This window comes from Elgaria multicarinata, chromosome 7 (assembly GCF_023053635.1).
Source record: "Elgaria multicarinata webbii isolate HBS135686 ecotype San Diego chromosome 7, rElgMul1.1.pri, whole genome shotgun sequence".
Taxonomy (NCBI): Eukaryota; Metazoa; Chordata; class Lepidosauria; order Squamata; family Anguidae; genus Elgaria; species Elgaria multicarinata.
In genome coordinates this window covers 98,920,304-98,932,645 of record NC_086177.1, presented here as the reverse complement: position 1 = coordinate 98,932,645, position 12,342 = coordinate 98,920,304, and the positions used below count along the sequence as shown (strand labels likewise).

The 12,342-nt window shown below is 42.6% G+C and overlaps 1 protein-coding gene across 1 annotated transcript; it reads right to left on the bottom strand.

Annotated features, from left to right (window-relative positions):
* Positions 1-347: 347 nt before the first annotated feature.
* NTAQ1 (N-terminal glutamine amidase 1) lies at positions 348-11,616 on the bottom strand. The gene is made up of 6 exons (XM_063131130.1): positions 11,353-11,616; positions 8,231-8,330; positions 7,224-7,274; positions 5,843-5,991; positions 2,879-3,003; positions 348-508 (listed from the first exon to the last, which is right to left on the bottom strand). Exons 1-6 carry the CDS (start codon positions 11,448-11,450, stop codon positions 402-404), a joined length of 630 nt encoding a protein of 209 aa, XP_062987200.1. The 5' UTR covers positions 11,451-11,616; the 3' UTR covers positions 348-401.
* Between the last annotated feature and the right edge of the window lie 726 nt (positions 11,617-12,342).

The window sequence follows — 12,342 nt, the reverse complement described above, 5'->3', positions numbered from 1 at the left end:
TGGACTAGATGGACCCTTGGTCTGATCCAGCAGGGCTCTTCTTATGTTAAGGAAAGCAAGCGTGCCTCGGATTGCATACAAATTTCAGCAAGGGATGCAAACGAAGAGCCATGCAGGATCTGACCAAGGGCCCCTCTCACCGTAGTGAGAGGTGACAACGTAAAAGAATTCACAAAGCAGACATTGGTGTGATCTTCATGATGATCTTTTTACCCCTTGCAATTTATACGTGTGCATATGTGTAAATGTATATTCCATTCAGTTCATTCTTTTTATTTTCCTAGAACGTTAGTAGTATTACTCCCAACTTTAAACACATTAATCAATAAATAGAACGGCAAACATCATCCAACTAATGTCTCAACTTTAATTACTGCACTGTCCTTCATCATAAGTTGAAATCAGTTCTGATTGCCAAATCCCTGTGCAAATTCAGGGAGTGTAAGGACAGATCCCCATCCAACATCTGGATTCATACTGATGAAGTCATCCAAGTTCATCTTGAAGTCTTAATAAAATGGAAAGCAAGAGAAAAGCATTAGATTTCTTGGGTGGTCTGAAGGAAGGCTCCCAAATAACCCTAAAAATCGCCAGTGTGTCCAGTTTTCGGCAAAGAGTTGTTTGCTCTATTTTCTGGGGAGTTGTGTCCAGATGTGCCGGCAAACTTTGCTCCATGCAGGGATAGGCAACCTGGTGCTCTCCAGATGTGTTTTGGACTACAACTCCCAGTCAGCATAGCCAATAGCTAGGAATGACCATGGTATGAATACAACAGATTGGCCCAGGACAGATCCAAACTGGCTAAACACTTTTTAAGGGCAAAGAAGGAACTGGAGATGAAGGGCTGATCTGCTGAGAAGTTGGGAAAAGTTAAGAGGAATTAGGGTAAGGAAATTGCAGCCGTGCTCCCCTCATGTATGGGTGGCCAACCCAGAAATAGTAGCATGTAACTAATAAATTGCACACATTTAATCTGAAGTGGTGGAGTGGACATATGCCGTGGCATCCACATTGCAAGACTAAGTGGAAAACACAAAAAACAATCCATACATGGGAGATGCCTTACATCTGGATGCACATCACACATCTGTATCCCAGCTGTGCGAACATTTCCTGATTTAGCAGGAAAATCCATGTGTGGATGTTTTTTGCGGAGAAGGGATGATGGGTACCAGGAAGACAAGCCACCTGCATCTTCTATCTACGCCATTAGTATCGTGTTTCCCCCAAAACTCCTATACAATAGACTGAAGGCTGTGGTTATAATGACAGAACACAATTAGGGTGCTTAGCACTCAACCACAAAAACTCACATTTAAAGTGGAAAATAAACAAACATTTTTATATATTTCTACTGTGGGTGAATCATATTTGCCTGAAGATACTATTATATAATGGTAATAATCAAACATATAAACGGTATGGTCCTCTTGTTGATACACAACCTTTAACACATTGAAATAAAGCTGCTGGATCAGCACTTTAACATGGTAAAACAAAGCCTCCAACAAGGCGGAAGCCTTCAATGCATGGGTAAATCAATAGATCATACCAGAATAATATACAGTGTATCAGCAAATAAGTAACAATAACAGCATTTTACAGAACAGCATGTGGAATTTTTTTTTTTAAGTACAATATTGTACCACCCAACAAGTTCAATATTCTAGGCATCTAAGTAAAAAGTAGACAGGTGTGTCCGGTACAGTGCCATATCGAAATCTCATCAGCAGGACGCTTGTTCATAGAAGGACCCGTGGCTGTATGTTTGGGGTGAAGCCTTCCCAACGACACTATCGCCTTGTAATTCTCATGTGTAGATCAGCCAAACAGTTGAGAGCACTGTTTGCCTGATCTACACATTTTCCACTTTAAATGTGATTTTTTGTGGTTGAGTGCTAAGCGCCCTAATTGTGTTCTCCCCGAAAACACCTGCCTTATTGGGAGACAATAAAGAGGACTGCAGCATAATCCGCAATGCTTTATTCAGGCAATAAACCTCTCTTCCCACCTGAAGAGAGTCTAATCTCTAGGAACTTTCCTCTAGGCAAAACTATGCAAACTAAGTGCATAGTTTGCACTTGTCCTAATTGTCCTTTCAAGAAAAAGGGAAAGCCTTTTCCCAGAATGCTTAACTTCAAGGAGACTGGTTCTGGAGAAGCCGTTGGCAAGAGGCTAGCTGGGCTGACCTTCTCTCACCTTCCTTTAGCTCCACCCATTTTAGTCTGCAGCATACTCTAGGATCAGCTAGCCTTGAAGTGCCCTCCCCTTCGTAATAATACTGATTTCCCACAGACTGTGTGTTGTTACTGTTTTCAGAGATTAGGTCTGTCAAAAGTTCATTCCCAGCTGGTGAAGAGCCCGTGACAGTTACCTCCTCCACTCCCCGTGCAGGCTGGTATGTTCCTGGCACTGTCTCTTCTGCTTCATCGCCTGAAACTCCTTCCCCTAGCCCAAGGGGAACAGGCCTAGTCATGACAATTAGTTTCCAAGTTCTCAGGGAAAGGAGCAGGTTGCTTCTCAACAAAGCAGCCTTCTCCAACCTGGAACCCACTAGACGTTGGACTACAACTCCCATCATCCACAGGGCTAGGGAGGTGCCAAATCAGACAAGGCTGCAATAGAGCTTTTAGCATCATGTTCAACAAATAAGATGTCAAACCTTTGAGCCTGCTACATCAGGTGTGGAGGTGTGGTCCTCCAGATGTTTTTGGTCTACCATTCCCATCAACCAGAACAATGGGCCATGCTGGCTGGGGCTGATGGGAGTCCAGTCTCATCTGGAAGACTGCTGGTTCCCCATCCTTGTGCTAAGAATGTTGAACAGAAGGAGAAATGGGATCTTAATGCGGCTGAGATATTAAAAACAAAGGCTTACCTGCAGTTTCAATGCAAGGGTACGCAGGAGGAGGCTTCAGCCAGTTCCCGCTGGCATCTTTCATGTGAGATCGGTCAGAAGCAAATGTCTTCAGATACGCATCAGCTCGAACCACTCTGACTTTTCTAAATAAGCCAAACACTTAAGTGATGGGAGCTGTATAGTCCGTGGCAGAAACATCAGGAAGCAGTGGGATGAGTCTGCTCCTAGTATTTTCAACTACAGCTGAACCAAATATTAAATTGTTGTTAAGCATCAAACTCTTCAAATGTAATATATTGTGAATGGTTAAAAATCCACTCTAAACATGCGCATCTTACAAGTGATTTTGCCATAGGCCAGTTTAAGTCAAGTCGGAAGTAGTGCGATGCTATACATGTCTACTCAGAAATACATTCCATTAAGTTCAGTAGGGCTTACTCCTAGGTAAATGAATAAAGAACTACAGCAAATAGAGAGCAAGCCCTGCTGAATACAACTGAATACAATTACCTCTGAGTAGACATTCATAGGATTTCATTGCAATTAGGCATTTTAGACATAGAAATAAAAACAACTAAGAGTTTTTGTGGCACCTTAAAGATTAACATTACATTTACTGAGACTTCAGCCTATGCATGAAGCCTCTTCCCTCCTCCCTTCGTGATGTGAACAAACAAAACGAGGTCGTCCTCAGTTAACAATAGTTTCATTTCCTCTGAATCAGGAAATTATGGATGACAGCTTTGGAACAAGCCAAAATGTTAAACCATGGTTTGATGTTGGTTTACTATCTTGGCTTCTTCCAATGCAGATAACCATAGTTTCTTGGTTCTGAAGAAACAGGGAACTATGGTCAATTAGAGGCTTCCTGGTTTAATTACAATTAGTGTAAAGAAGCTGCACATACTGAGAAAAGATCATCATATATTGACTTATTTAGCCAATATATGATCATCTGATCACACCCATTGATTTTATGTTTTTAACGGGCATGGCTTTTCTAATACTTTGGCACATAAGGCATGATGTTATATTAACAATTTAAAAATACATGGAGATTGTTTGGGGTACATACATTTCTGTACCATTAAGACCACTAAAAATCAAAACCACGGGTACTTGTGTTGATACATGATAAAAAATAAAATAAAAATCACAGTAAGGTAATACAGTTATTGGGACCAACCAAGATGTCACCAAAAAATGACAAAGCTTTTGAGTTCCCTGGAACATCACTTCAGGTTAGATGTCAAACAAAACGAGCGAGGGATGAGAAAAAGAGTAGGTCATGTCACATCAGCCCTGAAAACTGCAGTCTGAATTATCTTAAAACGGAATGTAGATGTGCCTTTATACAAATCTATGGTGCGATCACAACTAGAATACTGTGTATAGTTTTGGTCACCACACCTAAAAAAAAAAGATATTGTAGAGCTGGGAAAAGTGCAGAAAAGGGGAAACTAAAATGATCAAGGAACTGGTTACAACAGCTGGAATTGTTCAGCTTGGAAAAAAGGAGGCTAAGGGGAGACATGATAGAGGTGTACAAAATTATGCATGGTACGGAGGATGTGGATAGGGAGACATTTTTCTCCCTCTCCCATAATCTTAGAACCCAGTGTCATCCCATGAAGCTGATTGGTGGGAGATTCAGGACAGATAAAAGGATGTATTTTTTCACACAGCACATAGTTAAACTTTGGGATTCACTACCACAAGATGTGGTGATGGCCACCAATTTGGATGTCTTTAAAAGGGGGTTGGATAAATTCCTGGAGGAGAAGGCTATCAATGGCTACTTCTGATGGCTAGGTGCTACCTCCAGAACCAGAGGCAGTAACCCTGTATATACTAGTTGCTGGGGAACATGGGTGAGAGGTGCTGTTGCACCATGTCCTGCTTGTGGGTCCCTGGTCAACAGCTGGTTGGCCACTGTGTGAACAGAGTGCTGGACTAGATGGACCCTTGGTCTGATCCAGCAGGGCTCTTCTTACATTCTTATGTTCTAATTTAGGAGGAGCTGTGTGTGTTTAATTAAATTAGTCTCTGCTAGATGCTCAACAGAGTTTAGGTTGCAACAAGGGCTACTGGGACAAAGAGGGAATAATGGTGATCCCAAACCCCACCTCCTTATTTTTCAAAAATATAAAATCTAGCACTTACTTGTTTCTGTTTCCAGCACTAGGTCAGTGTGCTTTGGAGAATATTGAATTTAGCTGTCCAGGAAAGGGATCTCCCAAATGCAGAGAAATGATCTTGTGCTACGCAAAGATAGGACTTTCTTTTTGGGGGTGGTATGCCATCAAACCATTAGTTAATACTACCCAACTTGGCGACTGCCAACTCTTTGCTTAGTGCACCATCTAAACTTAATCTCCAGCTTTGTCTTTATGAAAACTACAACTTTCCCATCTGCTCTTTGCCTCACAAGATAACTGCATATTCCACTTAGTCCCAAAAACAGAATTGAATAATTGCTAAATTATATATTTTTAAAAAATGGGGGTGATCCCTGGATGCAACCTGAAATCTATTTAGCTAATTGCCTCTGAAGAATTCATGACAGACACAGTACAGGGATTCAACTTTACCATTGCGCAGTAGAATTTGGGCTCCAGAACAATCACACAACTGCTTCCCCCAGGTCCAAAGTCAGCAGATGTCAACTCAGCCCAAAATTTATTTTATTATTATTGCATTTATATCCTGCCTTTTTCCCTCCAAGGAACCCAAGGTGGCATACATAATCCTCCTCCTTCTTTCCATTTTATCCTCACAACAACAACCCTGTGAGGTGGGTTGGGCTGGGAGTCTGTGACTGAGTCCATGGCTGCGTGGGGACTAGAACCCAGATCTCCTGACTCCCAGTCCAACACTTTAGCCACTACACCACACTGGCTCTGTGTATTGCCAGTTTTGGTAGGCTCAAATCTTGGTCAATATTTAAGCTATACAAGCAATGTTTGTGCTGTACATCCTCACCTTCGAAATCCAGGATTAAGACTGCTGTCCGGTTTAAAAGCCTCTTCAATATAAGTGTCAAAAAGGCAGGGGAAAGGGAGCACAGTATCAAGGTCATAAATGAAGTTCTGATCCCCATTTGAGACATGAAGCAAAATCACGTGGTAATCCTGTAAATAATAAAAAATGGACTTCTTAACTGTACATATCTGTCATGATTAGATAAGATAAACTGAGAAAAGTGTCCAACTCTATGCATAAAACACAACTCAAAATACAGCATATAAAGTATCATTTAGAGAGCAATCCTATGGCCTCTAGGGAGCCATAGGATACTTGAGATTCCTGGATCCGAGCTCGGAAACAGCACTCTGAACTCGGACCCAGGAGTCCAAGGCTCCCCTCCCCTTCCTCCTCACGCCCGTAGTGGAAAGAACCCGTGCTGGCGACTTCAGAGAAGACAGAAAGGTGGGGAGGGGAGGAGGGGACAAGGGAAGCGAGGATACAAGTTATCCCCAGCCTCCTTCCCTCCCACTCCCTGACGCCTCAGCTAGATGGGTAAAAATGCCCATCTAGCTAAAATGCAGTGCAGAGGCAAAGATCCTATACACTCTGTATAGGATCCCTGCCAGCCTCTTAGTTCAGAGGCGGATGGGAATCCCGATAGGATTACACCCTTAAAAAATGATTTTAGATATTTTAAGTAATTCTGACTGTGAGCTGAGAAATTCTTTCTTCAAAACTTACCTTGGTCACGAATGAAGGGCTGCTTAATATTTTAATTGTTGTGAATGACTCACAGAGCTTCTGCTGTGGGACAATATAAAACGTAACCATCCTCTCCTGTGTGAGACTACTTCTTTTATGATTTTGCCTGCTATCCAGTTATTAGAAATTGTATTCTAAAATGGATCTGCTGGCTGATTCATCAACTTTTTAGTTAATCAAAAGTGTTTTAACTGATTAATCTAACCAATGAATTAATTAAATAAATATTGCAGTCCTGGTGGGGACTCTCTGTCATTACTCAGTAATGATGGAAACAGACTCTATACCTTTTGCTTTCTCCAAGCCTGCAGCACAGGAATAATAATACTGGCCTATCTTACAGGGCTTTTGTAATGGTACTGACAAAACGTATATGAAATTATTTGCAGAGCTGAAATGCACTACATGCCGAGTTATTACTGCTCTTGCTGACAGAAACTGATGGGAATTGCAGTCCAGCAGATCTGGAGGAAGGTTGTTAGACAGGGGCATTCTTTGAACTGACCACTTTTCGTATATTTCAGAAGAGCTCTTATGCAACAGGTGCATTTAAAAATAAGCAGCATGTAATTTTTTTAAAAATAAAAGTGTTAGGGATATGTAAATGTAGAGGGGACGATGTGAATTTCCTCACCCAAATCACAGGTTGACCTCCACACCCCGCCTGTTGCTTCCAAAGTGGTACCTGCAGGTTACAAGGAATGAGTGTCTATATTCAGATTAGATAAATCAATGTTTCGGAGTATAATAAGCTACCTTTCCCGGCATAATCATGTGACAAAACTAAGATTTTTCACTGGAATACAGGCTGAGACCTGAAGAGCCTCATGTGAGTGTCTGGAAAGCTCTCTCTCACACACACACACATAGTGTTATGTTGCCCTTTTGATCCAGACTGTAGTATTTATCATGTGAGCTACTCTTGTTGTATAATTACCCACTTTATTCCCCATACTATACTGCAATGCTGCTGGGCTCCCCAAGGCATACAGAGCACCGGTGTGCTAATGCTGTACATGTATTAGGCTGGTGCATAAGTTAAACACCTTTTAAACACAACAGCAACTGCATAGAGCACCTCCACTGGGAAGTGATTTATTTTCTTATTTACTTTACAGTGCAGCACCACATTTAAATTGGACTTAAGATGGCAGGTGCTGGAGCTGTAGTCCAACACATCCAGAGAGCACATCTGGAGGTTGGGGAAGGGTGCTCTAGGGTGACATCTGTACCGTTATCACTTCTTTACTTTTTTTTACTGGCCCTTCTTCCTCAACAGCAGCCTGTTACACAGAAATCTAACCGATGAAGCTTTTCCTGGCACTGAGATAATAGGACGGGAGAGGTTTCACCAACAGAGGCTGCAATGGTAGTCCCACTTACCTAGGAGTAAGCTCCAATGGGACATATCCAAGTAGACATGAATGGGATTGCACTGATAATTCCTGCATGCCTGGCTGAGAACAGTGGAGCAGGAACAATTAAAACCACCACCACCCTAATCCGGATGCACAGAAAGAGGCCACTAAGCTATAGAAATGGTAATACCTTTGTACCACATACACACCAGTATCCAGATTTTGGTCCTGGCACTACAAATAGCATTTTGTGTTTCAGGTTCAGTTCCATCTCACAACTCACCATCCTTCTATCGTTGGAAATGAAAACAGCATAAAACTCTTCTAAAGGGAATTGGTTCTGGTTTTGGATGAATTCACAAAGCTTCCATACATTTTCCTCACTGTAAAGAAAGAAAAACACAACCCACATTAATTACAATTTTAAATTCTTTCCCAGTAATGAAATATAAATGAATATTGAATACATTTTCTGAGGTTTATTTGTAGGGATTGAATTTTTTTTAAAAAAAGTTATGCCTCCTGCCACTTTTATGTCTCTAATAGTTCATCCAATCTCTTTTTTAAAGTTGTGCTTGCATATGCATGTAAATGAATCTGGAGCCAGGATCTAATTCTGACAGGATTCATGCCCACCACACTCCTCTTTGATATCAAGTACACTGATGAAAATTCATTGTGTTTAGAAGCTCCCCATGGGGAAAATTATCACGCTTCCTTTAAGGCATTAAAACATACTGTGAGGGAAGAGGGAGGCAGAGAATGGAAGTAGACAGATATTTCTGAATGATTTGTAATGTCCAAAGCAACCTTCAGAAGGGAACTGATTATAATAATAGACATAACGATATAATAGGGAGGTTATATTCTTGAATAAGGTCTGACCATCCATCTATCATGGTTTATTTAGTTGTGATGTGCTGGAATTAGAGTTACCAAGTCCGGTTGTCCTTACGTTTAATGCCTGATTCAGGATTAAATGCAGATACAGTCACCAGGCAAGCAGGAACAGGGCCCCTCCTTGATGTCATGTGATAATGAAGCTCCTCTCATATTATTATTTATTACATTTATATACCGCCCCACAGCCGAAGCTCTCTGGCCGGTTTACAAAGCATCCATGTATACAGCATGAAGTCCTGTAGAGGAGAGGCCTTCGCTTAAACAGCTGTACACACCTGGGCTTCCACGCAATTCAGAATCCTGCACTGTTGGAACCCTGTACACGAAGACGCCTATGGGAGGAGCTTTGCTGTGACAGAACACTGGGCTATTCGGCATGCCGCCATTCTTTGTTGCGTGGTGTCTACCCGCAATAAATCATGTCTGAATAGGGCTTCCAAATTGCATGAAAAGGATCATTTGGCAACGTGTGGCCTCCCCCCCCCCGATGTGCAGTGACAGAAGAAGCTGCAGCAGACAGAATTCTCTCTTCTGTGCAACTCCTACCACAGCCCAATCCTGTTAACTTGGAAATGCATTCATCTGTGGGACTTCTATCCTAGTAAGCATGCTTTGGAGTGCGCCCTTAAAGGCCTGCAGATCCTTAAAGGCTTGCTATACAGCTCTAATTAAATCCCACTAATTTTAACATCTAAAGTCCAATTTAAACATGGTGCAGCAAAAATAAATAAATAAAGCATTTGCCTACAGAGGTCCTCCATGCAGTTGCTGTCATGTCTAAAAGGTGCTTAAACCCATTAACTGGCTTAATATACGTGCAGCCTTTGCACAGCATCTCTCATCACAGAGTGCAGGTATACAAACACAACCAGCATATGAGATGCACATTTTTAATTAAGAACATAAGAAGAGCCCTGCCAGATCAGACCAAGGGCCCATCTAGTCCAGCATTCTGTTGATATAGTGGCCAACCAGCTGTTGACGGGAAACCCATAATGAGGATGAGAGTGTAACAGTACCCTGGTAGCACTCCTGGAAAATCTTGAAATGGTGGTCTTATGCTGCTTTGGGACATATTGTGTCTTTCGCTTTCCCTTTTTCATGCAATCCCAGGGCTTTCCAGCCAAAGTCAAACACGTTAATCATGGCACTGTCCTTGGCCAATTCATTACGCTACGACTGGGCCTGTCCAGATGACATGCTAAGCTATGGTTAGGATGCTAACTCTTTTGCAGCAAATGGTTAGTGAATATGGTTATGTAGCCAACATGGTTAGGAATGGTTCGTGCAACACGCTAAGTCATGGTTCATACGACACACTAAGCCGTAATGTTTAGCTCAAAATACTTAAACACCATGGCTTAGCATGTCACCTGAACTAGCAGGTATAACTGATGCTATACAAACACCAGCTTCTGCTAGCGCAATGCAAATACCGCTAGCAGTGGCATACCATTGGATCTTTCCTAGGGTTAGGGTTAACCCTAACATAGAGGTATGTACTATGCATAAATCTCAGCTGCCCGTGTTTTCGGAGTCTTCTTGGGGGCCTTGACTATGAGGACTATCATAATGAGTGTCTGCATTTCACAATTTACCACTACACCACTGATTTTATTATATTCAGTGATATTTATTTATTTATTTATTACATTTTTATACCGCCCAATAGCTGAAGCTCTCTGGGCAGTTCACAAAAATTAAAACCATAATAAAACAACCAACAGGTTAAAAGCACAATTACGAAATACAGTATAAAAAGCATAACCAGGATAAAACCACGCAGCAAAATTGATATAAGATTAAAATACAGAGTTAAAACAGTAAAATTTAAATTTAAGTTAAAATTAAGTGTTAAAATACTGAGTGAATAAAAAGGTCTTCAGCTGGCGACGAAAGGAGTACAGTGTAGGCGCCAGGCGGACCTCTCTGGGGAGCTCATTCCACAACCGGGGTGCCACAGCGGAGAAAGCCCTCCTCCCAGTAGCCACCTGCCTCACTTCCTTTGGCAGAGGCTCACGGAGAAGGGCCCCTGTAGATGATCTTAAGGTCCGGGTAGGTACATATGGGAGGAGGCGTTCCTTCAAATAACCTGGCCCCAAACCGTTTAGGGCTTTAAATGTCAATACCAGCACTTTGAATCAGGCCCGGACCTGGACTGGCAGCCAATGAAGTTGTAAAAGGACTGGCGTAATGTGATCTCGCCAGTGATATATAAATGCCACAAATAAATAAAATACAACTTGTGGAAGTAAATTCCACAGCTTGATTATGTGCTGTGTGAAGTTCTTCCTTTCAGCTGGTATAAAGGGGTGTCAGATTTATGAAGAAGCGATTCTCAGGAAATTACTTAGGAAATTGCTTTTCGGGCTTATGATGTTCTGGAGCTATTATGTTTCTCTCTAGGACTGCGATACTCTGGAATTAACGGGGTGCCAGGATGTCTTATTATATGGGGCATCAATCCCCTTCCTCCCCTTAAGTGCTGCGATGATTTCTTACCAGTAGCAGCTGGTGTAGACACAGGCGGGCCGAGCTGGTATGGCTGGGTGATGGGCAACCGGTGGTGCTGCTGCTAGCCCAGACGCCGGCTGCTCCATTGAGACCTTCACGCCCTTGGTAATAGGAAAGGGTTAGGGGTCTCATTTCCCGAGGAAAAGTTGAGAAGGAAGTGTCGGCAGCAGCAGCAGCAGCAGCAACAACTCCTGGCTCTTGCAGCTGCAAAAGGTTTAAAGGGATTCATGAAACATTTGTGTCTCCGCTACGAACACATCACGGAGTGAGTTACAAGGAACTCCTTCCCCGGGAAACGCGGCTGCATTACAGGGTTCCGTGCCCCGGGCATACCAAAACAAGGGGCGTGTGCTTCAGTCGGAGCCTCAATGAGCGGAGGGTTGTGCAAAGGCTCAGCCATCTCCTAACCTGAGGCCCTCCAGAAGCGTTGGACTACAACTCCCACAATCCTCAGTTGCTGGCTAAGGGTTGTGGGAGCTGCTTCTGGAGGGTCCCACTTTGAGAAAAGGTTGCAAAAGTTGGAGAAAGTGGCTGAGTTCGGACGATACGCTAATCAACTGGGGGTGGGGGGATAGGAACAGAATGGGAAACAACCATTGATTAGCGTGTCGTCCGAACTCAGCCAGTTTTTAAGTGTGCAACCCTATGCACATTTAGACAGGAAAAAGTCTTACATCTCCGAGCATTCCCCTCCCAGTCACGGAATCCTATGTAAATTCAGTCAGAAAATGCCCTACAATTCCCAGCATTTCCCAGCCAGTCTCCTGGGCCATGCTTCTTGCCTGCCCAAGGGTCTCTACTTCCCTTGCTCGGCTTCGTCCATTTTCCTCTGCTGCCCCTCATGCCTGGAATGCTCTTCCAGAACACCTGAGAACTACCAACTCAATCACAGCTTTTAAAACACAGCTAAAAACTTTTCTTTTCCCTATAGCTTTTAAACTTTGAGTTTGTTCTGACTCTATACTGTTAGCTTCACCC